This window comes from Dicentrarchus labrax, unplaced genomic scaffold (assembly GCF_905237075.1).
Source record: "Dicentrarchus labrax unplaced genomic scaffold, dlabrax2021, whole genome shotgun sequence".
Lineage (NCBI taxonomy): Eukaryota > Metazoa > Chordata > Actinopteri > Moronidae > Dicentrarchus > Dicentrarchus labrax.
The window spans coordinates 18678674-18706624 of record NW_026136711.1 but is presented as its reverse complement, the minus strand read 5'-3'; the positions used below and the strand labels follow the sequence as shown (position 1 = coordinate 18706624).

Genomic DNA, 27951 nt, shown 5'->3' with positions numbered 1-27951 from the left:
AAAAGGAATGAGATTGAATTTAAAGACATTAAGGTAAAAAAAAAAAAGGACACCATATTAGGAAAAACTCGAGGGGAAGAGAAAGGGATGAAAAATGAAGACTTTGGCAAAAGTGCAAGGGAGGACTGAACAACTTCTGGGATACAGGGTTGATAAAGTGAGTGTCTTCATTGTTCAAGTGAGGTGATGGAAATAACTTCAAGCCTAAAAACGTTTGTGTATCTGTATCTGTCTGTACTCTGGCTACTCTTATTTATTATATAAATGTTGAAATTGTGTGAAATGTAATGGAGTAAGACAAGAAGACCACACCTGAAAGTAAGAATAGTGTATGCATGCTGAAACTTTGGTATGCATTATTTGGTTATTTGGTTATTTTTACCTTGCTTTAGTCAAATGTTTCCCTTTATACACTTTAATAACGTGTAGATTTCAATATTAACATGATTCTTCCTTTTGAAACTGGAATAAACAATGTGGTTCTTTGTTAATGGGAATATATAAACCCCAAAACATTGCTGCTACTCATCTTATATTAGCAGATTAGCAAATGTATTTGTCTTCAGAATAGGGTTAATTTTCAGTTGATCTTTGTTGAATTATAACTGGCCATGTGTTAAGAAAACATCATGACTTGTATTAATTTAGCCCATGTGCTGCTGTTTATGTGTCACTACTTTATAATTTAAAAAATGCACAACAGTGTGCAGATAGGTGTGATTTGTCAACGCCAAGTCGGTCAACTGTTCTCCAGTTTACCCTCTAAACCTTTTCTACAATCTCGCCTTCATCACGTTGGTTAATTTTGATAGACGACCATCAAACAGTAAAAAACGTTAAGATGAATCGTATTCTTCAGACAGCGTCAGGTTTCTTTGGCCTAAGATTTGATGTTGTCCTGCACTCTTTAGCCCTCACTGAGAAATTCCTCAGATAAGATAAGGAACCACTTAAGCTGAAACAAAAAAACAAAGGAGAGAGGGGTCGAGACAGAGAGATGAAAAGTGATATAATTAGCTCAACTTTATCTGTCACACACGTACATTGAAATACATATACAGCTACAAATAAATGCTTTTAAGATAAAGAGGATAAGGTCTTTTTAATTAAACTTAATTTATATTTTATTTCACCCACTCACTCTCATGTCTGTCTGTGTGTAAGATTTCAGACACCAGCCGGGAGAAACTGTTGTCGGATGAAAACAACAAGGACACGCAGACGCAGTTCAAGTGGGTCAGAAAGTCTAGTGTGGCTGGAAGATGCAAAGGTAACACAGTGGGTTTATCTGCTGCTTACTGTAGTTTCGTGTTGTGTGCACCTCACCCATAGTGGGGAGCTGTCTGACAGAAATTCACATCTGAGATTTGACTGAAAGGAGTGTTTCACTTTTTGCACTAAACATCATGGATGAATTTAAAATGCTAGAGGCAACACCAAATATAAAAAGCACACATTACCTTATCCCAATGATTAAATATTGGCTCATTAGGTGTGTGCGTGCTCACGTACACATGCATACAGTAATCCTGCATTGTGGAGAGATCAGTGCTTTTCAGCTCACAGAGATCATCATGTCAGCAGAGTTTTTAAAGGCTTAACTCGATGGCCAAGAGAGCAAGAGCATTTTGTTATTTTTATAGCTGTAATCTGTCCTCTGTGGATTGAGATTCCAGGGTTGTGTTGGACGAACTGTGACGTGTGCTTATCTGTCTATGTATGTGTGTGTGTGTGTGTGTGTGTGTGTGGTACTGTGTAATATCTGTGTGGCACATAGAGACAGACAGCAGCTGTATTAGAGACAGATTCTTCTCTTTCTGTTGTTTTTTTTTGTCCTTCTGTGACTTTTTTGGGTTCGTATGAGTTTATGCATAAATCTCCTTGAATCACACTACCGGCTGCCATGAGCCTGGACAGCTGTGCTCGGAAGATCATCTAGTCATGAATGCTTAATCTTGGCTTTGAGATTTAATCGGTCCGCCTCCATCCTGCCAGCTCAGTTTCCACATGTTGGTTTTTCCACAGCAGAGGAAATGCTTTGGTACCTGTGGTGACAAAGGAGAGCAAACTGCCTTATTGATTAGAGGAGGAGGTTCTTAAAAAACATATATCATAGATAATCTTTGTTCATCAGATTTGATTCATCATTAATCTGCAAGTGCAAGATAAGATGTTCCTTTATTTATCCCCCATGGAAGAAATTCAAGTTTGACACATCAGCACAGGAAATGTAGTGCAAAAAGTACACAAGTGTAGAAATACAATAAAGAATAATACAATGAAAGTATTATAAAGATATAATAGAAAATAGAAAGCCTATAATGAAATATATATATATATATATATATATATATATATATATATATATATGCACTAAGAAATATTGTGTACAAAAATATTTTAAACAGTGTATAACTAGCTAGTTACAAACAGTTATGTACAGAGAAAGTCCCAGTCTCACTGTGGGAGGGTGATAGTATCTGTGCACACATTACCGAATTTTGTGACTATAAAACCACCAAGAAGCAGAGGTCAAGTGAATTTATTGAAATTCCTCGAAAACTAAGAAATGTGACCCCTCAGTACAGTTTGCATGTGTTTATGGTTGGTGGCCAGTTCAACCATATATACATTTTTCCTTCTTAACATATACGGCATATAAGGGAAAAAAAAAAGAAAGAAACCCATCTTTGTGTAGCAGAAACATAATTTAATGACCCCTTAGATTTATCTTGTGACCCCTTGGGAGAGTCCTGACCCACATTGGGAAACACATTGACTCTATGTTAGCTATGTTAGCACATCTGCAGTTGATTGGGTGTTAGTGGATCTTTGCTTGTGACAGTACCTTGTGTAAATGCATGCAATTATATTTCATTTAAATCTGTCATATCCTATAAATGCAGCTTGATGTATGGTGACAGATGAGTACGCATTTCTTTTAACGAGACGAAGAGTCAGCATTTTAACACGCTCACAATGGGGTGATATGTTCCCCAGTTCTAGGATTAGGACCTTCGGGAACAGATATTCTCCCTCTCTCAATGACAACCGTAACCTTATATCTTTAGCAGGTATAATGTTCACCATGTTAACCATATTAACATGTTAGCATGCTAACATTAGCTATTTGGCACTAAACACAAACATAGAGCTACGGTTGATGGGAGTGTCATTTAGAGGTATTTTTTAAAAGTTGGACCTGATTGTGGGTCTAGATGAAAAAAGGGGATCACAAAAGCTATTATAATTCATCCTGAGGGGGACACGAGTGCCTGGACCACATTTCATGGCAATCTGTCCAACAGTTGTCGAGATATTTGACTACACATCAACCTCATGGTGACGCTAAAGGAAAAGCTGTCCATGTGACAAAGTTGAGATATTTTAGTCTGGAACCAGGTGACAGACATTTCCATCCGTAGAGTCGTGTTGCTAGCGTGGCTAAAAATGTCATGGCACTGAATGGAAAGTTACTCCGCACAGTTTAAATTTTTGCTTATTTCATGGAAAAGCCCGTGTTTGTCATTGGTCATGCGATGACAGTACTCAAGGTCCCACAGCTACAGAGCAAACACAGAGAGGAGAAGCTGATGAGGGAGGCATGAAGAGAGAGGGCAGAGGGAGCAAAAGAGGAGGGGATAGAAATGAGAGGAGGTGGGTCTAGAGACAGATGCTAGCGCAGCAGTGCAGCATGTTAGCTACCACCACCCCCTACCCCCCACCCCCTCCATCATCACAGCCCCTCCCATTCCCTGCCCCTCTGTCGCTCCCTCACTTACTTCTGGTGCCTCTCATAATCTTTACCCAGTATCTGACCACACAGAGAGGCTCGAGAGTGGAGGGGAGCACCGTCTCTCTGGTTTTTTCCACTGTTACTCTTCCAATCATGGGATAGGAATAGCATTTTTTTTTTTTTTTTTTGCCCAAAGGGGGTTTCTACTCAGATTTGGACTATGACTGTGGAGCTCTCTGTACACTTTTCCTCCCATCCTCTCAGGGCATTACCACAGGAATAGTGTGTGTGCATGTGCTTGTGTGTGTGTGTGTGTGTGTGTGTGTGTGTGTGTCAGTCCAGCGTGATGCCTGCTTCTGATAGTCTCGAGTCCAGTAGCAGGAGTGGATCATCATGAGAGGGGGTCACCACCAGCGAGGGTGTGGGTGTCAGCACCTGTTCAGAAAACTGCTCAGTAAATGTGGCTGCTGCTTTGTTCGAGTTAGAGGTACGTAGATGCTCTTTAGGGGCACTTTTACTGTAGTTGTTCTGTGATGGTAATAATACGTTAATGTTTGGTTGTTTCTCTAAATTCCTGAAGCTGATGCATGCAAAGTTATTTTTGTTGTTTGTACACAGCGTTTTGTAATGAATTTGAGATGCAGTTGGTCACATCCTATATCAAAGCCAAAGTTGGTTTCTCTAAGTCCTAGTAAAATCCGATGAACCTTTCTTTATACATGTTTATGTAACATATTAATTAATTTAGTTACATTTTCATCCATTCACTTCCCAGTAAGTGTCTGTAATAATGAGAGTGCAGCAGCATTAGAAAGCCAGAAAACAAATGAAGGGGTTGTTTGGACAAAACTATCCTACTGTGTGTCTTTCATGTTTATGGCGTAATTAAAAAAAAAAGTGTAGTTAAAGGAATACTCGACTGATTACAGGATAATATGCCAAACATATGATGTAATTGTATTGGCTGAAAAAAAAACACATTATTTTTCTGCTTCAACCATTGGTACTAGACGTGTCCCCTCTCACACATCGTCTACACACCACTAGCTTTCACAAAGTGATTAAGTTGTGCAGTAACAGTATTGTTATTTCTGTAAAGATACACAACAACCAAACAATCACTATGTTTTGAACAGAAGCTTTAGCTGAAACAGTGAACCTCTCCCTATTAATTCTGCTATCTAGCTTCTAGCAGGCTTCCAAAACGAGGAAGGGACAGTTTCATTCATACTTATTTTTCTCAGGATACATCTGCAGTAGTAACACTACACTATACTGTTTATAAGGATGTGATACAGGCACAGCAAGATCCATGTTTCAAACAGACAAAACGTCAGTGATAGAGTCACATCTGGATCTCTGAAGTGTCTCTGAATGCTGCTGTTCACTGAATCATCGCAAGTCAATGAGTCACTGTCTTGACATTCCTTTCCCTAAAAAAAACTAAAAACTAAACTGAAAGACCCCCATTACACACTTTCAATCTCTCTCTCTCTCTCTCTCTCTCTCTCTCTCTCTCTCTCTCACTCTCACACACACACACACACACACACACACACACACACACACACACACACACATCACTGCGAATAATTACATACAATGAGATGATTTTTTGTTAAGTTTATTTGACATTAATTAACCAAAAACTTAAATGATAACACAATAAAGTCCAGAATGTCATTGTGGACCTTGATGAAGACAATAGTGGTGGTATCTGTGAACTTTGAAGTAGCCCTAGCCAGCTAACTTAGTAAGCATTAGCTTGCATGCTAAAATGCTGCAGTGTTATAAGAGTAAGTCGTTAGTCAGTTGTTGGAATTGTTGTTTGATTTGACGGTTTGGAGACTGAGATAGTGTGGACATGTGCAGAGGAGAGATGCTGAGTATATCGCTGGCAGGCAGGAGGAAAAGAGGAGGTTCATGGATGTGGTGTGGCAGGAGACATGCAGGTGGTTGTACAGAGCAAGATGTGGAGGTCAGAGAGAGATGGAAACAGACGATCCGCTGTGGCAACCCCCAACGGGAGCAGCCAAAGGCAGATGAAGAGGTTGGTTGTTTGAGTTGGTTTAACACTGTTTTCATATCAGATGCATTTTTGACTGCGGCTCTGTATAGACGTCTGTGTGTGTGGTAGCACGTGGAAACAAAAAGTGATTTTTTTAATCTGCACTCCTAGAACACACATTCAAACATGCACATACATAGACACACAAACACGTCCTGTTACTGCCCGACCCTTAAATCCTCTGTTGTTCCAGTTGCTCGGGGAGTGATTACAGAGCAGCTCTTCTCTGAGCTGCATTGCTCTGACAGACCCTGCAAATAGACGTGTGAAACGTGAAAACAGCCGTGGTTTCTCACCTTTGTTCAAAAGCTTCATAGAAGATCTCTGACACTTGTTTAGGATATGATGTGATGTCAGTATTGCTGTTATACAAGGTGTTTTGTTCCTGTCTGAGTCTAAAAATACAATTCTTGTCTGTTTGTGAGTCCGTACATGAATTTGCTTTGTGTTCATAGAAAGCCCCGCAGTCACATTCAGGACAGCACAGGCTTTCTTTTTTCATCTAATCTGTTTGTCTCGCCTTTCGTGCATATTCTGTTCTGTGGTAGCAGGAAAGACTTTTGTCGGGAGAGCCTTTTATTTCATTTTCAAGTGTTCTTATGTGGTTTGGGGCTTTTCTCTTCTGTTTTTTGTAGCTTTCTGCTCTCCCTCTACCTCCCCTGAAGACTTCTTTCTTATAACTCCTGCATTCTGCATTTTGCATTGAGTGTTTCATTTCATTTGGCATGATGTCCAACAGCTATTTATAAAGGCAGAGAAACACCTCCAGATAAAGTATGTTTGGGAAACTTGCATGGAAATCTACTTAAAAGTCCTGCCAACACTCTCGCTGTCTCATTACATATACATCACTCTGGCTCAGAAACTGCCATGACTAATAGTCCATTAGACCACCAGTGTGTGTGAGGTCATCATTGCCAGTATGTGAAGAAGTAAACACGATGACTAACAAGCACAAAAGTGCACCTACATATACAGTAGCATATCTGTAATCTCAGCTGTAATTTTTCATTACATTTGGTGGTTGTGTGTTCTGGTGAAATATTGTCTCTGAACCACAGGACTGCCTGACCTTCATTTGAACTTGATTTGCATTAAAACACACACTTAGACAATTAGATATGGTGCTGAGGCCCCACAGGAGACGGGTCCAGGAGACATTCAGTCTTCTCTTAGGCAATGCAAGTTTATTTGCATAAGTTCTTTACACTGTGCATTAAAAACAGGATATATAGATTCAAACATTAGAATTCAAATTAAAAGGATATAAACTATTTTTAACAGAAACTGAAAATATAAATCTGAGAATTAAATGCAAGATATCAATATTTTGAACATCAACAATAGATCAAAGTACCTTCACTTTTATGTGAGAGTGTTGTTGGATGAACCCACAGAGACTCTACAACTCCCCTCAGCTCTGCAGATCTTTTTTAACATCTTTCAGCTCATTGTTTTGGTTTTATGGCTGCGTATGCTCACTGCCCACCAAACTGCAGACAGAAGTTAGTGATTAGCTGCTGGTGAACATTGTGGTATCAATTGTATATATTAAACTGTTGTTTTAGAGGAAGTGGACGTTTGTTCAAGCTCTGTGGTGCAGAGTATTGTAACTAAGGCTACGTTCAAACTGCAAGCCTAATTTGTTTTGTTTTGGTTGGCTGTTTTTTTTAATAAATGTTATTTATTTGTTAAATGTGGCTCATATCCAGTGTTACTAATACATTTCCGTAATTATATCACAGTTACTCCCCCAAGATATAATTAGTTACGACATTAGTTTTTTTGTCACCGCCCTACTGATTTGAAATCCAATAATCCAGTCACATCCTTGGATTATTTTTCTAATCATTACTTTGTTTTAGTAATTTATATAACTAGTAGTGTAACTAATTACTGTAAGTGGGGAGTAATAAGTAAAATAATAATATATTCCTTTTGGAATAATGAGTAATACATTAAAGCAACCACTACCTAAAGCCAGTGCAAATACCTGTGCAACCGGTGTGTTGAGTTCAATACTCTTTAGTACTCATTCTTGTTTTACAAAGCTAAACTCTGACCTTAACCAGACCTTCAGTGAGGCCGAAGGAGGAGACCGAGAGTGCAAACAAAAACTATGAGGGGTGACCACAGTGTACGAGTGAAAGCCCACATCAGCAGCCTGCTGCGCCGTGGGAAAAAGGAAGTGGTGTCCTTCTACACTGTAAAAATGCAGGATGTCATCTCATTTGATGTGAAGGGATATTAATCATAATCATTCTTGTCATAGTTTACTAGCAAACAGCTGACCTAATAATGGCTCAGGTCGCAAATGCTAAGAACAAAAAGAGCAGTCAGCAGCAGCAGCATGTGAATGTATGGACTGGAGTAGATAGACTCTGTGTTTAAGTGTATAATTGATGCACAGGAAGATCAGCTGATCAGATCCTGATTTAACTTTAAGCTCCATTCTTTATTTTTACATGTGCCCAACCCTTTTCCTGAGGCTTCTCAATGTAACATTTCATAGCTACATGTTAAAAGTCCTCTCTCCTGTCTAGGAATGAAACTAGTCATTAGTTTATTGTGGAGCAAAGAATAACACATCTATGTGTGTGTGCATGTGTGCGTCTTTAATTCTAGTAATCTGTCACTCCCTTGGATTGATAAACTGTGCAAGAACCTTGTTTAGGAGGATGCAGGCGACATGAAAGTGGCTGGTTTGTAGTTTTGGTGATGACAGTGGTGTGGAGTATTTGCCCTGGCAGTTATCCAACAGGAAGAGAAGCAGGCTGTTTTTAGCCAAAAATGACTGGATTTGATTGCAGTAATGATGATTTCATCCATCAGCATGCGCAGAATCTTACAATGCAATTTACACTTCTATATAGGGTTTTCTGCAATTTACAATGCCCTCACTTTCCCTTTATATAGGGTTTTATGCACTTTCTTTTTATTTCTAGAGAAGTATATGTTTTATAGATTTATGTATCTTTCTTGTGTGTCTTTTTAACTTGACTTGACTCTCTGAGCAAACAACCGCACAAGAGTTCCTACGTGTGCAAGCACAAATGGCGAATAAACTTCTTGAATCATGTATCTTGAATACGAGGCACCAGCAGTAATCAGCTCCCATATACAGACAAATAAAAGTCTGGTACGTAACATGTGTAAAGCTTTAGTCATGCTTACACTTGTCTGTAAGTGTCATCATACTGTTTGAAGCAGCGCTTCAGCAGCATCTCAGTAATTCCTGCTGGTGCTGACCATGACCATTTATGGGGCTTAGTGGGGGAAGATGAAGTTAACTATCTCCCAACCATCTGCTTTAATAGGGAGAGAGAGAGAGAGAGAGAGAGAGAGAGAGAGAGAGAGAGAGAGAGAGAGACTGCTACGATGTAAAGTAGGTCATGAAAGCAGCACTCTCTCTCCCATCACAGCCACATGAGCATAAATACAGTATACACTGTTCTCATGCAAACAAGAGTTTTAATAATCATTAACATACCATGACCAAAAGAGTGATCTTCTCTTTATACACCTGAAATTATAAAATACATTTTCTTTTGTGAAAAAACTCTAAATATAGCAACTTTTATTAAAGAAACTTGTTCTGTAAATTCTCTTTCTCTTGGGATAAAGAAAAGCTAAATTCTGAGGCTGTTCTGTAAATAGTTTTCTAATAAATAAAGCAACTTCTGATAAACCCATTTCTATTTCCGGCTTAAATTAACAACTGATTGCCCCGCCCACTTCCTGTTTAAGCCCCACTCTTTCCAGTGTACTCGCTCGTCCCTATTTTGTGGATGGATTTTACATTGTATCACCTTGCTTTTAGCAATATAAATACCAAAACCAAGTCTAAATGTTTTGGATTTCATTCAAAAGTAGCATTTAAGTGGTGCGTCTACCTGAATCTCGGTGATTCAGAGATGGTGCAAACTACCCATTATATTATACATTAATGATAGAGGAAGTGAAGTTTTACTAAAACAGATGAACTGCCACTCTGATACAGAACCTGAAATATAATGTTATACCATGGTGGAAATTGACTTGCTACGTTCTACTCAGAGAGAGAACATACTCAGTATTTGTACATTGCTGGTTTTGCCAACTTCAAAAGGCTGAGGGGACAAAGCTTAAACTGGATTGTTTTAACAGAATCCAAAAATACAGCTGCCAGTGCCTCAATGCAACAGACGGGATTACCGTCGGAGAGACTGACCCTTCGTTAATGTTTTGGTCCTGTTTACAGCCATCTCTTTCCATCTGGGTAGGTGTGTTGTCTGAGCCAGCGGGGTTACTGAGAGAATCAACCCCCACCCAGCCTTAATCCATCCATCAATCTGTATGCAGTAGAGAATTTGTGTTATAACATAAAACCACCTCCATGACTGACATGTTACATAAATCTGCCCCAGTGATATGTGAAAATTTATGTTTGATATAATTTTGATGTCCGTACAGCCTGCATACAAGGATTCATTCACAGTATGCATGCTTGCAGGCACTGCAGTCCGGATGGTGGTCCAGCTGTTGCTCAGTGGGAAAATGACACATTACATAAGTGTCTCAAACAAGCATGACAAGCTGAGTTGATCAGCTCAGCGGTGGTTTGGACGTCACAATGACCATTACAGACCATTAAGGGTCAGTTCATAGAAAATGTTGATGTATTCGTCGAAAGAAGTTGCAAGGTGCACTTCTGGTATCATTTCAACAGATGGTAAGGTGCTTGTTAGGGGTCCTATATGACCTGACCTTGATAGATAAAAAACCCAGGAGACCAGATGGCTGTCTCTGCTCTGGGTGATAAGTGTGTGTGTGTGTGTGTGTGTGTGTGTGTGTGTGTGTGTGTGTGTGTGTGTGTGTGTGTGTGTGTGTGTGTGTGTGTGTGTGTGTGTGTGTGTGTGTGTGTGTGTGTGTGTGTGTGGGCATCTGTAGGTGTTTGCACCAACTGATTCTGTGAATTGGCTCTCTTCTTATCAGAGTTACATAATTGAGGATATGGTCTTAAAGTAATTGTTTTTAATTGTAGGGATGATGTGGGGCTGTCTTGGCTTACACACCTATTCAATGGTGTGTGGATGTTGGGGACAGTGCCTGCACAATGGGAGACAATAATGGTTGTTGGTTGGTGGATCCCATTTTTAAAAACCACGAGGAGAGTGGTCTGGGGACCTCAGAATGTCCTCTCTCCATTTTGCAGATGATGTGGTTCTGTTGGATTCATTAGACGCCATGAACTGGCTCTGGATAATCGTCAGAAAATGTATGGATGGATGATTTGCCTGATGAAGGTCTAGTATGGAAACATTGCAAATAAATGTTATATTGCAAGGTAGACAGTGTTTCCCAATGAACAATCTCTTAGCTGTGCTACTATTTGATTTCTTTTATCTTTTAAATTTAACAACTTTCTGCATTCATTTATCCTTTTTCTGCCTTCCTAAACTGGTTGATTATTGTTGCTCAGCATGACCTTAAGATTCATTTTAGAAAGCAAACTTTCCCAACAGTCCACTGGTTCAAACTTCTGCCAAGAGCCACCAGATACACACACACACACACACACACACACACACACACAGACACACACAGAAATGAGTTTGTGTTGTTCACTGCATGAGTGAAGTAGCAGGCGATTAATTTAGCTTAATTAAGTTTGAATCCAGCCTACTTTAGATGTCTAGATTGTTTTGTGGGAGACTGAACTGACAGTCAACTCAAGGTATAAGTATACAGAGCTGGTCTTAGAATAACATCATCCCCAATATTGTGAACAGTGAACTTTTGTATTTAGGGAAGAGTTTGCTGGTATCTGTGAAAAAAGAAAAAGATAACTGAAATGGAGCAGGAGGAAAAACACATTATTTAGTATTTCACTGTCAATATGGTGTCTTGTCTAATGGCAGTATCAGGCAGTTTTGGCAAATAGCTGACCCAGATTTCCACTGGCTTCTTGAAAGCTTGTTATTATGATTACAGCTTACATAAATGTGCTGACAGGGAATAGTGGCTTCTGGGAAGAGTCCAAAACGACAAAATGGGGCTCCTGAAAGATTCCACTTTGCTACGATCAGCAGAACAGAGTGAAATGTTAATGTTAGGGTGCTTGATTAAAACAGTGTGGTTGAAGATTATGCACCAGTTTCCATAGGCAAGAGACTTAAAGCTGGAAACAAAATCCAGCTGTGGCGTAAAAGGGTGTCAGCTCCAGTGTTGGTCCAGCCTGCGTTGTAGAAAGAATGAGGGCAGTTCAGTGCAGACATGATGGGTTTAATTATGACTGACTTTAGGTCACATAATCCACCGAGGTCTAGGAAAAAAACATTACAGTTTGTACCTTTTAAATGCTTCATTCGGGAACGAAATTATATCTGAAAAAATAACTAAATAATTTATCCCTGGGATTATTAAAGTATCTCTGATTCTGAAAAGTCAGTGCTTATAAAACCGAGTCCCAGTTGTAGCGGAGATAAATGAGGGTTTGTGTTACCACAGCAGGTATAAAGTTTTTAATAGCGCAATTTAGAGACTTAGCCATGTGTCAGTATGTTCCAGTGCAGGTTTTAATCAGGTACTCATGATTCAATGGGGAAAAAGTAACAAAAACACCAGTGATGCAAAGAAACTACATTTACTCAAGTACAGTTATGATGTTGAGTATTTCCATTTAATGCTTCATTTCAGAGGTAAATATATTGTGTTTATTTGACAGCTATAGTTACTTTGCACTATTTATGAAGACTTTAAAAACCTATAATATGCATATAAAATATGCTAATTTACAGGACATGAAAACACCACACAATTGTAATGTTATAGTACAATTATATTAAATTATTTACTATTAAAGTAAATATTTAAAAATAATTCTAGTCTGAAGAACTGCAACATTTGAATGTTATAATACATTAAAACAATAATACAATGATATACATACAACTGGACAGTCTTTCTGCTGCACAAAACTTTTATACTGCTACTTTTACTTAACTAAAGAACCTTAATACTTCTTCCATCACTAAATACAAAGTTATTCACAAGAAAGCACCAGAATCAATAACTGTGTGCAAGTTGGATTCAGTTTCCAGGTACCATGTGTCAAATATTAAGCTATGTCTGAATAAGTCAGATAAGTTTGTTGTTGTTAAACTTTAAAGCTCTCCTACTGGCTGTTCCTTTAAATAACAGGATTTCAAATTTAGATTTTCAGTATTTGTTGAGGGGTTGGTGGTTCAGTTGAATTCTTAAAAATAATAAAAAATACACAGGAACTAGTGTCATGTGTGGTTCTGTCCCGAGCTCTGCTGTGTTTGTGCAGTGCAACACAACATGAGGTTGACCTCTGCAAATGCAAATATATGCAATATTTGCAATAATATTGTAATATTCTTCATTTATACAATAATATTTTTGTTTTATTTTTTTATTTAATTTAAGTTCAAATGTAGAACATACTGTAGGTCTACCTGGAGTCGAAGAGCAGATGTTACGGATGCACATATATTTGTGTATATGTGAGACAGGAAGAATGTAACAATTTTCAATGCAAATTGGGTCAACTGTCCTTTTATGTATCGCATGTTGAAAAATACTGTTGTATGGTCCGTCTTGATATGGCTGCTTAATATTCAGCTATAGCAGAACATTATGTGCTAGCTAGACACACTCACCGTGACACATGCTTACCATGTCAATTTACACGTCAACAAAAGAATAATTTATACAAGTATGTTTTGATTAATTAATACAAAAGGTCAGAAAATACAGCTCATACCTCCACAATATATATATTCTCCAATAAATGCAGCAGCACATATTGAATGTGTCTCCCTGGTGTGGGGGTATCTAACTGGGCATGTGCAGTGTGAGTCTCATCACTCTAGCATGACTTACTGCAGCCGACCCCCGTCTCCCCTAAGTGTGACCTTTGGTTGGTGCCACCACATTTTTTATTTAAATAAATGTTCTTTTTTAGACTGTATAACAAATGCATACAGTCAAGCTAGAGTATATAATTTCCTCTTAAATTAGCTCTCACAATAAGTCCTTCCTCGTGAGAACGGATCTGTTTTTGTGTTCATAATGATTTAGGACTGGTACAGTAGCTGCAGCTACTAAAGTTACAGTTAGGGCTTAACACAGGAAATTGAACAACATTTTTGTGCAGAAATCTGTCTGAAGCATCTGACCTGAGAGGATGTACCCCACAATTAGCTGCTGTACGTTAACCCAATCCTTTTCCCTCTTTCTCTCTCTCTCAGCAGCAGAGTCGTACTCTGTGGCGGGCAGTGACGGCAGTATCCCCCCATCGGTGGGTCCTGTGCCCCACCAGGCCTCAGGCAGCTCCAGCCCCTGCTCACACTCGTCTGGAGGATCACGGCACCCTGTTAGCGCCCTCAAGAAATGGCTCACCAATCCCGTCCGCAAGCTGAGCTCTGATGGCAGGGGAGGAGCGGGGAAAGTCGAGAAGCAGATGTGCAGGTCAGACGTGAGGCAGCCGCCATCGCTCCTTTCCCACAGTGAAACCCTGCCGAGGCCTCTGCAACCGCACGACAACTACACCATCCTCCCCTCTGGAGACACGGTGAGACTTAAAGGCAGACGCACAGACTGTGACCTCCTATATTTACACATATTTACACTCAGTTTTTTGGTTTGTTTGTAATGGTTGTTGTGTTTGTGTTTTACAGGTGTCGAAAGATGGTCTGTTGAGCCCAGCAGTTCCTTCTCCTACACAGCTGCCATGTCAAGGCCACTTATCTGACCTCCTGCAAGGCAGAGACACGCAGAGTCTAGTAATGTCTCTATTTTATTTTATTTCTATCAGTGTATGGTATTCTGTTATTCTGCTTTGTACTATCTCTTTCTGTTCAAGTCTATACTATGTTATTCTATTATGTTCTATTCTATTTATTGTGTTCTATTCTATTCTGTTGTGTTTTATTCAGTTCTATATACAATTTGATTCTAAACAATGTTGTTCTATTATATTATATTCTGTTCTTTACAATTCTGTTCCAATCTGTGTTGTTCTATTTTAATCAAAAGTCATGATTCAAAGTCCTTTGAATTAGTGAAACTGATGTCTCCCTTTAAAATGCACAGCACATTTCAATTAAAGGCCAAACTAGACATGCTATAGTTGGATTAAAGGCTCAGAGACACAACAGCTAAAAGATTAATTTGCATGCACTGAATTAGTGGCAGTCATACTACATTTAACCAAATATTCTATTCCACATATAACAGTGGCTACTAACCACAGAGCCACAGGCCGTGTGTGGGTAGTGCAACATTTGTTACTGTGCCTCATGAAACAATAATAAACAACAATAATTAAACACAACAATTTATTGTAGGCTTTTTGTGAGATAACTTCTTGAACAGGATATTGATTTCAGAGTGATTTTTCAGATTGTACTCAATCAAAAGCTCCCATCACTGTTACAACTAGCTAGTTAATATAAGTTTAAAAAAAACCCAAATAAATGGAGAGTTTCTTCAGAGGAGTAAGGTGAGATAAAAGGCTATAATGTAATATAATGTGGAATATTTATAAACATAAAACTTTTCAGACTTTGAGATAGATTGAGAAATTGATTGATAAGGATTAAGTCCTGGACTTATTTCCATAATTGTCCCGAATGTTACACAATCCACCAACCTTTATCAAGACAGAGGCAAGGATTCAATGTCTGAAATTATGATGTATTAGAAAATAAAAACTACAGAACTACAAAACTGAATCATATGAACAAACAATAAAAGCTTTTCAGAAAGTTAAAATGGTAAAAAGTATCAAAGACACCAAAACAGAGTTCTTATAATCTAATCTACTTCAGAGTCTGTCCTTTAGTTTAACTTTACTTTGGTCGTCCGCTCCACAAGAACATTATAATTATATAAAATATAAAATATAATTAGAGTTGCTGAAGTAGTGGAGAAAAACACAAATGAACCATGAATAATGCAAACCATACAAATCAAAAGTTCTCTAAATTCTTCACTTCCCTCACTGTTATTTGAATTATTTCAGTGGAGACTCTCATCATTAAACCTTAATGTAATGCAGGTTTCATGAGTTAATAATAATTTAAACACATACACTTAAATGTCAAGACAAGTCGCACTAAAACTGTGAATTATAAACTTGCACATGTCACTCTACATCCTGTTTAGTTGTATTAACGTGCGAAAGGCTTTTATTTGCACACATCATTTGACTTCCACCATTTGTGCCAAATAAATAGCACAAAATTCACATTTTGCATGCACATACTACTAATTTCTGGTAACTCTACACTGTTCTCAGTACTCTTTGAAAGGCCCTGTGGGGTGGAATCAATCCTGTGTGCTTTTCTAGACAGACATCTGGAAGTAATCAACTAGCCAAGGAGTCTGTAACAGGCTGAAACAGGGTCAGGATTGGGGATGAGGAGTGTACCGTTAAGACACCCAAGCAGCCTGAGCTATAAAGAGCTAATTACTCGAGGGGAACTCAGGGCCGCCGTGCACGAACATAAATATTGCCGTTGGATGTTGGACCGGTAGAGGAACAGGCTTACAGGATAAACCCGTCACTCTCGTCTCTATTCCGGTCTTTGTCGTCGACTGGTTCAGTTCTTGGTTAGCAGTTTATATGAGACATACTGTAGAAGACATGGACAAAGCTCTGTAGTAGCTCCTATCACATGGGCAATCACTTCCATCTGTTCACCGCTCTCTCTCTTTGTAGCGCTCATACACCTTGAGTTAGCCGTCCCGCCCAACAGCCAATAGCTACATCCGTAAAACGTACGCCACTATTGGCGGAGGAGGCGGCCTGCAGCCAAAGTGAGAAACAGGCCTGTGGATGTTGGTCGGTTCTCATTTAGAGTACACAAGCTTTACATAAGAGATAAGTACATTTTTAAAAGGTCGAAATAATTCTTTAACCCATAAATTACAATTTTCTGTTTGATAAATTACTCTCCTCACTTTTCTTAGTCCTCTGGCCCTCGTGTGACGAAGGCTTTGTCTCTTTAAAGATCCAGTGTGTAACATTTAGGAGGATCTATTGGGAGAAATTGTCTCCAATGGAGGTCGCCATGTTCAACCACCATGTATCTACAGTAGACACCGGCTGCAGATAGGGCCTTTCACATATCAAGTTTTTATTGAGCCACTGAATCGTACACACTGATCCTTTAAAGGAATAGTGTCAACTGATGTTTGACTGTTTAAGGAGTTATGTGATTTATGACGTGTGCTTTGACACTTAAAATATAAATATGTAAAATGCTAATTATAAGTCTTACATGTCACTTTTTGTATAGATTAAACAAACAAGATGTAATGTGTTAATGAGTTAGCTTCACAGGTGCTGGTAGGTGTATTGTGTTACGTTCGGATTGGGCTAGTTGTTTTCACCTGTTTCCAGTTTTATGCTAAGCCAACAGGATTCTACAGATATGAGACTTTTATCTATCTTCTAATCAAACTCTCAGCATAAAAGAGTGCATTTTACAAAACGTCTGACTATTCCTTTAACCTCCTCATGGATTTCAGAACAACTAACTTGTAGCTGATGAGAAATTACTGTAAGAGAGGAGAAAGCATTAAGAGCAACAAACTAAGCTAAGCTGACTAGGGGATCAGAACCAAAGTGAAGATCAGCCTCAGGTGTTTTTCATATTCGGGACGTCTGCTGGGTGAACAGTCGACTCACAGAGAGCGAGGGAGCAAAAAAGACTGATTGAAAATAAACAGAAAGTGCATATTTGACCTACAAACTGACTCCACAGAAGGATTATCATCTAGTGCACTGAGGCAGAGAACAAAATGCGGTGAGTCTGCAGTATGTCAAGAGGATTACAGTCAACTTCACATTAGTTTGTACTGCTTTTAGGTGAGGAGTGATATTTGTTATATAACATCTCTCCATGCCGTGGTCAGTTACTCCGACCTTTATTATCTGACTTGACAAATTGTACAAATGTTGCTGACTTACCTTCATTGGTCGGGCCTGATTCTACTTTTCCAAATGTCTCTGCCCAACAGTCTCTTCAGCAGCACAGAGGGACATTAAAAAGCGATTATTACTCTCGGGTTACTTGGGATTTGGGGTTGACATGACTTTCCAAAAGGGATCGGTAAAATTGCTTTACTGATGTGTTCCCCAGGATTAGGACCCTCACATCTTGTTGGCTGGGTCAGAGGATGCAGTAAATGAAGCTTAATGATTTAAGTTTGCACAGTTGATGCCCAGTGGTCTGACATCATTCTGCACCACAGCGTCTGGAAGAAGTACTAAGATCCTTTACTTAAGTAAAAGTACCAAAACAACAATTTAAGGATACTCCACTATAGGTTAAAGTCCTACTTGTACTTTAAGTAAAGAAGCATTATCAGCAAAATAAACCAAAATTGTTAATACTGATACATTAGTGTGTAAGTAGCTGGTCACAGTTTAGTGGTTCCCATTTATCTTCTTTCAAAGTGTCACAAGATAAATCTGAGAGATCGTGAGATAAATGGTAAATGGCTGCATTTATGTAGCACCATCAGGAGCGATTTGGGGTTCAGTGTCTGGCCTAAGGACACCGAACAACCCTGTGATTAGTGCACAACTGGCTTTACCTCTTGAGCCACAGCTGACCCGCTGTGAAGATTAATGGAGGAGGGAAAATGTTCTGTTACACATATTTGTATTCATTTTTCATTTTTTCTCTAACCTTTACTTTTTTGTGAAATAATGGATAACGTCTGCAATTTATGTCAAACTAAAAACCACCAGAAAAGTTTAGAGGGCAAATCTCTCTTTGTTAGAACTGCTAACAACTCATACACCGCAGCTAGAGTCTGCTTTTTGAGCCACTGGTATGAATGTGTGTCCACTTATATAATATATGTTACGACGCAATGCTTACCAAATGCTGTACTGTCTTGTTTGTGTGTTTTAGAGTCAAAGATCCAGCATCAACACTCTCCAAGGGGAACAAGGGGAAGACGTCTGCACCATGACTGATGACTCAGGCAGCCAGTGGTCTGCTACAGTGGATAGTGAAGAGGAGAGAAACATTGCCTTAGAGAAGAGCATGTAGGTCCTGACCTTTACATTAAAGAAGTACAGTGACATTTTGGGACATATGCTTATTTGCTTTGTTGAGGGGAAAATTGATAACATGTTCATGTTTGTCCAATAAATATGACGCTCCAGCCAGCTGAAAGTTAGCTTAGTTTAGCATAAAGACTGTAAACAGGGTGAAAAAGGTAGCCTGGCTCACTGATTAACATACTATGTCTCATTTGCTTATCGTTTCAAGAAGAGTAAAAATATCAAGTTGTGTTGTGTCTTGTCCTGGCAAATTGTCCTTTTTACATTTCGTTTTTGTATGATTTAACAAATAACATAAAATGTTATTTAGTGCTTTAGAGGTGCTGGTAGGCAGATTTTGTTACCTTTGGACAGAGCCAGGCTAGCTGTTTCCCCCTGTTTACAGTCTTTATGCTAAGCTAAGCTAATTGTAGCTTCAGATTTACCTACAGACATGAGAGTCTCATCTAACTCCTTGTTAGAAGACAAATAAGTATATTTCCCAAAATATCAAACTTCCTTCAGATTGTATGTTAACTTCTGATTTTATTTTGCCAAAATATAAATATAAAATAATAATAATAATTAAATAATAATTTCTCTCTTTATCCTCCAAAATGATCCTAACGTTCAATGAACACCTCTCTAAAACTGAACATAAATATACTTCATGCAGGGAGGAATGATTGCAGCGCTGTTGTTAGACTTCATTAGTTTTAGCTAGATGTACCTGATAAACTGCCAATTCAATTTATAAAGTAATATTCTGAGTCTGTACTGTATATCAAAAAAATTGGTTTTCACTGATTTTATTTGCCAAAATATAAATAATTATTTATGTATTTATTTCCATTTCTGAATTGCCTTTATTTGCTGTTTCAATCTCTCTCTCTCTCTCAGATATGTGCTGACAGAGCTGATAGAGACAGAAAGGTTGTATGTGGACGATCTTGGACTCATAGTGCAGGTGTGTCTCTCTCCCGGCCTTCAGATAATCTGCTCGTGACATTTATACAAGACATAACTGAGATTCCTTCATCAACAGCATTCTGCAACATTCATGTCTTAAACTGAAAGAGACATTTCTATTTGAAACTGGAAACCTCTGACGTGATTAATGATGCGTGTGCGTGTGTTCGTATAGGGCTACATGGCCACCATGGCCAATCAGGGAGTTCCAGATGACATGAAAGGAAAGGACAGGATTGTGTTTGGAAACATCCACCAGATCTATGACTGGCATAAAGAGTGAGTCAGAGATGTCTTTTCTGAATTTCTCAGCGGCTCCTTTCCTTTGAATCTGAGCAGTCTCTTAAAGTGTACACTTTTTTCTGAGCTCCTTGTATCATGCCCCCTGTGGCTTTCCTGCCTGTGTGTGTGTGTGTGTGTCTGTGTGTGTGTGTTTGCCTGGATGACTGTTCCTGTCTGACCTTCTCTGCTTCGTGTCACAGTTATTTCCTGGGAGAGCTGGAGAAATGTGTGGGTGATCCGGACAGCCTGGCCCAGCTCTTCATCAAACATGTGAGTCTACAGATCAATGAGTAACAAGTGTGGACGAGAAGTTGACGCGTTTTTTCCCCGTCTCTCTGCCTCTGTTTTCAGTTTGGCTGAAGGTTGCAGCCGTGTCACACATCAGGGCTCTGACTGCGTGTAAAGCCTTGGCCCCCTGCCATCCAGATGTGTCTTCATCTCGCAGATCAGTTGTCTGCAGGTGCAGCTGCAGAATAAATGCTCTTGTAATCATTCTGGTGTGACTAAAGAACCCTCAAAGTCGACAATCACCGTTAAAGCTGCTCCACAGGGACCATGCTGTGTGTGAAAATGAGCTGGAATTACAGATCTCAGAGCTCTATAAAAGGTTTTCACCCCAGCCAAACCAAGTTTTTCATTTTTAGTTGTTTTACACAGAACTTTGAACTATTTAGTGTCAAAATGAAAACAGATCTCTACAAATTGATTAAAAGGAAATACACACAAACACAAAATTACTGATAAATTCAAAGTTTTTGAAGTTCAGTGTTGTAAAAGAGTAAAAAAAACTCCAGAATCCAGAATACTTTTTTCTGGCACTGTAACATCGGTATCGGTATCCAGCAGAGTTTTTATAGTTACGTATTTTTCATTTGTTTTCAATTTAGTTTAGTTTCAGTTAGTTTCCAGAGTGGGCTGCTTGTTTCAGTCTAGTTTTTATTGTTTAAAAATGTTTAATTTTAGTTTAGTTTTACTATTAGTGTAGTATTTATCAGGGGCATGATTTAAGAAGTTCAGAATAGGTATTACAATACAAACACATTGACTCAAAGTCATGTTGTCCCAGCCTACATGTTCATATACACCAACACCAACAGGTTTGTAAGTACACAATGTTGTTTCAGTTAGTTTTTATTTTTATTTGTTAATGAAAATGTTTTTTTCACGCCTAGTTTTAGTTTTAGTTTTAAGTTAACTATAATAACCTTGGTATCCAGTCTTGTTACATCAGAAAAATCTAGAAAAATATTTAGATTTTGTGCAGCTTTTCCCCTTCAGTCGGTGTAGTGTAGCATGCCTAACAAAGCCACTGCAAATCAAACCATTCTTTACTAGCCACTGGAACTGTTTAATGAGACAACGGTCCGATTTAACAAAAGCCCCACTAAGGGGAATGGGAACACAACAAGTCAGTTGTAGTCGGCTCAGAAACTAAATTCTTTCTCTTCTTTCTCTTCTTCTTTCCTCTTTCACGCCGCCCCTCAAACACAGATTATGTGGAATAATTGTCCCATGAGCTCTCTCTCTCTCTCTTTTAAATTCTAACAATTCCAGGAGCGGCGTCTCCACATGTACGTGGTTTACTGTCAGAACAAACCCAAATCAGAGCACATTGTCTCTGAGTACATTGAGACCTTTTTTGAGGTGAGTAAACTTTTACACTACAGTCAGTTTTATTGGAGCTCTCCAAGGACATTTTTCTTTTTACTGAGAACATTTTTTGTCTTTTTTTGTCACCTGACAGGATCTCCGGCAGCAGTTGGGTCACAGGCTGCAGCTCAACGATCTGCTCATCAAACCCGTTCAGAGGATCATGAAGTATCAGCTGCTGCTGAAGGTTTGCTGTTTGGCATGATTATGTATATCTGCATGCATGGTGCTTTTAGATGTTCTTATTAATTTAATTTTTTTAAAATCATAATAAAGTATTTTTAACTGTTGTACCTTAACAAAGCAGTGTGCTTTGACTGATTTAAACTTCTCTCTTTCTGACTGGCAACCCCAGGACTTCCTGAAGTACTACAGCAAAGCAGGGAGGGATGTTGAGGAGCTGCAGGTACATATACATACACTGTACATTTATCAGAAACTGGTATTTATAATATTTTGTCTGCCCCATTCATATTAATGTCTGTAGGCTAAACAACACAAATTTCTCTCTTTATCCTCCAAAATGATCCTAACGTTCAATGAACACCTCTCTAAAACTGAACATAAATATACTTCATGCAGGGAGGAATGATTGCAGCGCTGTTGTTAGACTTCATTAGTTTTAGCTAGATGTACCTGATAAACTGCCAATTCAATTTATAAAGTAATATTCTGAGTCTGTACTGTATATCAAAAAATTTGGTTTTCACTTGCTGGTTCTCCTCCATTCAATTTCTTCCATCAGAGGGCGGTGGAAGTGATGTGTTTTGTGCCAAAACGCTGTAATGATATGATGAATGTGGGCAGGCTCCAAGGTTTTGAGGTGAGATATAAATTATTTTCTGTATGTCAACACAAATCGAGGGTGACGTATGGCCTCTGACAATGTTTACATACTGTTTCAGGGAAAAATCACAGCTCAGGGGAAGCTGCTCCAGCAGGACACCTTCTCTGTCAGCGAGCAGGAAAGCGGCCTCATGTCCAGAGCCAGGGAGAGGCGGGTCTTCCTGTTTGAGCAGCTGGTCATTTTCAGTGAGCCAATTGATAAGAAAAAAGGCTTCTCTCTGCCAGGGTACACTTTCAAAAACAGCATCAAGGTGCGAGTAACACTGCGTTCTTTACAATATCTTTGGTTTAAGTGTTTTTTCCTCATGTTTAACATGTCTCTTGTGTGCTTCAGGTCAGCTGTTTGGGCGTGGAGGAGCACTTTGAGGAAGATCCATGCTGTCTGGTCCTGACCTCCCGCGGGACTGACGGCAGTGTGACGCGCTTCATCATGCAGGCATCATCTCCAGAAATACAGCAAGCTTGGCTCGACGACGTGGTCCAGATCTTAGAGACTCAGAGGAACTTCCTCAATGGTACCAGAGCGCAGTGTTTCCTCTGTAAAACTGATGTGAGTAGTGCACTTGAGTGATGTGACATCTCTTCCTGTCCACTGTAGCCCTTCAGTCTCCAATAGAGTACCAACGCAGGGAAAGCAAGTCAAACAGCCTGGGTCGGAACATGACGTCTCCAACTGCGTCAGCATCTGGCCTGCGACCTCACTCCTCTGCATCCATGGACCGACGTCAGCAGCACTGCCTGCTCTCTTACAACACCTCCCTGCCCTCTCTGCATCCGCCACAGCACTGCCCGGCCTCGAAGGTGGTGAGTGTACAGCAACGCTCCCTTACGCAGGTGGGTGCATTCATACATTTCTCCTTCTCTGACATCCTCTTACTTTTATTTCTCTTTCTCTCTCAAGGCTTCTAATCCTTGTGCTGGGACACCTGAAGCAGCCCACCCTCCATTTTCCTCCAATCAGCAGCTCAGTTTATGCACGGAGGTTAGACAAGGCCGTGGGACGTCCAATGGCCTGCCACCCTGCAGCCAGCACAGCATGCAGGTACATCAGTCTTACTTCACACAGCAATAACAGTTTTTAGAATACAACTTTTTAAGGCTGTCAGCACTACAAACAAGTTCCATAATGGCAACAGCTGAGAATCTTCCAGTGATTTCTCACCTTTCTGCAGTGATGAAACAGTGTACTCCAGGGTGTGGTCAGCTTTTGAGCCTGGTGTTGCAACAAGTTGTTCTTAAAACATTCTTATTAGAAGTAAAAGTGCAAGTCATGAATTCATTTATAGCAGTAATAGCAGTATATACTAAAGTGAAAATATTAATTTGGAGGAAAGGTTGATGTAATGTTGCAAAGGAATTTAACTACTTCATGTGCTAGTCAAAGTAACATTATGTAAAATTTGGTAGTGCAATAACACTGTGCATTTATTATAATAACTGCAAATAATACTACAATTATTTTAATCAAGAGCTGAGAAGTACAACAACACAAGAAATAGAAACATGCTACTAGTTGTTACTATTCCAACAGCGAGAAGGCAGGCTCAGCATCTGCCTGCAGCCTTTTATTTCACAAAGCTCCCCTCCAATGACTCGTCTTAGTGTGGCTTCCTCTGTCGACATCCTCTTTGGTCTCTTTGCCTCTGCCATTATATCTGTAGAGGCTGCTGAGCCTGGTTACATTGCCTGCTTGCCCAGCTCCGGTTCTGGCACGACACTAGCTCCGTTCCCTCCGTTCAGCACCCTATCCCCCCCACCCTGCCCTGGGTCTGAAAACCTCCTCCCAGTGGTCCAAAGCTCCTCTGCCAAAACCAACAATCCCTCTGTGCTCTAAGCTCCCAGTCCCGGCAGCACGGCCAACTGCAGCTGCAGTTATCAATGGTTAACGTTACTCTGTAAAGCTTTCGGTCTATCAGGAAACTATAAATCACCAAGAGTTTAGGATTGGACATCCGAGGGAAAACCATAAAAAACTGTTTCTCCATGAAATATGATCCAGTTTCACCAAATACAGTGACATAGTTGGTGCTATGCACTTCTCGCCGACAACCAAAGTTTCATAGTGCGAAAACAGGCGTGAATAAAATAGGTACCATTCTACCTATTACAAGTCAGTTTAGTAACACAAGGATTTTGAAGCTGTTTTTTTAAAGGTAAAATAGTTGCATAAAGATGCTTTAAGTCAAGAGAATTTTATTTACAGTAGAGCCCAACATCACATTTTTGCCTCAGAGGGCTCTATTAGGTGTCAAGTACGTAAGGAAAAGTAAAGCCTTTGAAGATGTCCGGAGTAAAAACCTATATTTTACTGACTTTAACTGTCAGGACCTGGAAACAGAACAACACTTGAGTAAATGTAAGTTGTCACTTCCCACTTCTGTGTGTCCAACTAATTCAATAGTGCAGCTGAGAGATTTATCAGGTTTATCAGGATCATTATGCACTTTATAACTACCCAGTTAAGCATTTATTGTGCACAGTGCACATAGATTCTCTGTTTTTTAAATTGGGCAGATCAGATCGGTGGAGCTGCTATCTGTATGTCAGGAGCCAGAGGACGTGTGTTGTCATGATCACGGCTGATGAGGGGAAATGACTCTCTGGTTGCCTTTGTCAAATATCCTGTTGTTGTTTCTGTGTGGATTTTACAAACCTGGTCAACCTAGTCTGATGTGTCATTCAGTCCTCCAGTTTATGGAAACCCCACTGACCTGCTGTTTTATCTTATTCTCTCAGACTTCCACGTATAGGAGGAAATGGTTTAATCACAGTGCTCTTATTAGACGTCCTTATCTGGCCTGATTCCACAAAGTTGCTCTCGTCTTCTTGTTCTCCCTCTTTGTGTTTTTGGATCAGCAGTGTTTCCATCCTGTTTTAGGTGCAGGAGTTCAAGCAGGTTTCCCTTGTACCTAAAATTTTGTTTTTTTATCTGGTGCTTATCCCTCAGGGAGAACCTTTGTCAAACTTTTCTTAATTAACATCTGTTTCTGGTCAAAATGATGTTGAGTTGAGTTGCATAATCCTATTTCTGTAAGAGTAAAATCCAGGTTGGAGTATAAACCCGAGGATATAGTTTTTCCTGTGGTGCACATCGACCTTTGACATTTTTGTCGCTTTGCGTCGTTATACGCTTTATATTAACAATTCTTCAAATGGCTAGGTGTAATGTGATAGGAGTTGTTGTGACAAACCCACAAAGAATAATCATCTCACACAGTTTTCATCAGCTCTGTTGAGCCTTTTAATGTCTTTCAGTGCTTTTTTTAAACTGTTTTGGTTAGTTCTCACCAGCCAAATTTCAACTTTCAGCTCTTTTCAGTGATAAAACGTCTGAAAACTGACTGTACACCTGATCAGCACCAAACAGCAGACAGACACAGTTAGCGATTAGTTGTTGAACATAGTGAAGCATTTATCAGCTAAAGATATTTCCCTCAGGCATTGGGAGAAACCAAAAACAGACCTAAAAGAGAGTTATTATTGGATTTTTGTCAGGTGCCCATAAAAAAAAGTCAGAGTGTTAACAATGTGTTAAATCTTACACACTGGTCCTTTAAAGTGTATATTCAAGATTGTTAATGTTTAAATTGAAGTGATGTGATTAACTTCATAAAGCTTTTTTGTTTTTATCTCATTATTTTGTCCTTTTGTGCTTTACATTTTTCATGACTTTCACTATTGTATTTTAGATTCATTTTGTTAATTCACAAAGTAACATAGAACATTTTATTTACATTTGCCCCACCCAAAAAGCCACAATGATGATTTGGGAATTTCTAATCAGTTGTCTCAGCAATGAGGAATGTTCATGAGGTGCATGTGTGTGTGTCATTATAAGAAACTGTAACTCTCTAAACAAGTTTAATTTTTTTGTAACACTGGTAATATAAATAATATGTTTCTTTCTACTATGTGAAGTTGTACATTTAAACACAAGCACTAAAAACAATTAATTTGTTGTTGGTTTTTTTTCCTCACAGGGTGTGACTGCCAGTGTCCAGGCGACCACGTTAAATGAGGGTGGGAGTTATTCAGCACCTCGACCAAACAACCTGGATCAGCTCACAGAGAGCGAGCAGTAATGACCTGCGAGGACAAATGAACTCATTTTACCTTTCTGGAGTAGGAGTGCCTCGACTGAGTCAGACTGCTCCGTCAGTGTTGTTTGTTTCAGTCCAGTACAGAAATCATCGAGGTCTCAGTGTTTCCGTCTTCACGTATTGTCCTAAATTTCCTTCCAAAACCACTGTGGTCTAATCTGGATCTCTTGATTGTGTTCATTTGTGTGTATGTGTGTGTGTACTCTGCATATACACACATCCACAGATAGTGATAACAGATGCGTGAAGATATGGGTTTGAAGCACCGGGGAAACTGTACTTCATATTGTATATGTATAAATTTCTTACTTTTTCCATTGAAAATTCCTTGATGGATATTTTTGTAATGCACAATATTTTCATAAGGGACCAATTCTACTTTACTTCCCCTGAGGAATGGGTTTTCAAATCCCTTTACGCAGTCATAGTCCATGTCCTCGAATAACTGCATCCTTGAAATCACTTGAGTGACTGTAGATTCAAGCTTCACTGTGGGATCTGAATCCATATGAGTTGTGTTTGTCCGTGCACATTAGCAAATAGCTGTTTTCCCTTTGGTGGGCTATTTTAACCCTGCCATTGTTAGAGTGTTATCTGAACTAAACACATTTGCAAACTCACACAAAAGCATGCGTCCTAATCAAACAGAAAGAGGAAAAAGGGAACAAAGATTACACAGTGGTGCTCATCTGTCACTGTCATATTGAATGTAAATAATCTGATGTGGGATCATTTTGACTTGTCGTGTCCTGAAACACACAGAATTAAAGAGAAATGCTGTTCTGATATTTGTCATCATCATTTATCTAAAAAAAAAACATAAAACACTTCCTCACATGAACGTATGAGACAATAAACCCCCCAGTACAGACATGTAAAAGGTCCCCCAACTCTAATATAGAGGTACAAGACATCCAGACTGAAAAGAGATGCAAAATGACAACAAACAAAGCAGCTGTGTCGTCTCTTTGTATCAACTATGTGTGTCTGTGGTTGATGGGTGTTATTTTACATCTTGTGGTCATGTGTCTTTTTGTAGTCATGCAACATTTTGAGTCTCTGTGGTCGTTTGTGTCTCTTTCTGGTGTTTCTCATTTGATTGACTTTTCATCAAGAAAACAGAGGCTCTGGCGAAAGTAGTTCATTTTTAGCATGGAGCAGTTTCACAAGTCACTGCAGGAAACCACAAAAATGTTAACTGCAGTACAAAAATTAAACACGTAGATGAACC

At 39.3% G+C, this 27951-nt stretch overlaps 1 protein-coding gene across 5 annotated transcripts; it reads left to right on the top strand.

Moving 5' to 3' along the window:
* Positions 1 to 45: 45 nt before the first annotated feature.
* On the top strand, positions 46 to 27506 carry arhgef25b (Rho guanine nucleotide exchange factor (GEF) 25b). Of its 5 annotated transcripts, none has more exons than XM_051415802.1 (17): positions 46 to 157; positions 1165 to 1270; positions 14063 to 14382; positions 14489 to 14593; positions 18740 to 18876; positions 19774 to 19840; positions 20018 to 20121; positions 20325 to 20394; positions 21679 to 21768; positions 21869 to 21961; positions 22130 to 22180; positions 22520 to 22597; positions 22680 to 22871; positions 22955 to 23135; positions 23219 to 23424; positions 23522 to 23662; positions 26601 to 27506. In XM_051415802.1, the coding sequence occupies exons 1-17, from the start codon at positions 95 to 97 to the stop codon at positions 26700 to 26702; spliced, it is 2106 nt and encodes a 701-aa protein (XP_051271762.1). In that variant the 5' UTR covers positions 46 to 94; the 3' UTR covers positions 26703 to 27506. The 5 variants fall into 5 exon arrangements, with proteins under 5 accessions (XP_051271762.1, XP_051271761.1, XP_051271764.1 ...); XM_051415801.1 differs by having other exon boundaries at positions 14060 to 14382; XM_051415804.1 differs by lacking the exons at positions 46 to 157; positions 1165 to 1270 and adding an exon at positions 3797 to 4223.
* The last annotated feature ends 445 nt before the right edge of the window (positions 27507 to 27951 follow it).

Bases quoted from the DNA above. Each gene is read 5' to 3' on its own strand.
- arhgef25b (XM_051415801.1), top strand. From the start codon at position 95: ATGAAGACTTTGGCAAAAGTGCAAGGGAGGACTGAACAACTTCTGGGA. The intron at 19,841-20,017 runs GTGTGTCTCTCT...GTGTTCGTATAG, and splicing joins ATCTTGGACTCATAGTGCAG to GGCTACATGGCCACCATGGC. The intron at 21,962-22,129 runs GTTTGCTGTTTG...TGGCAACCCCAG, and splicing joins AGTATCAGCTGCTGCTGAAG to GACTTCCTGAAGTACTACAG.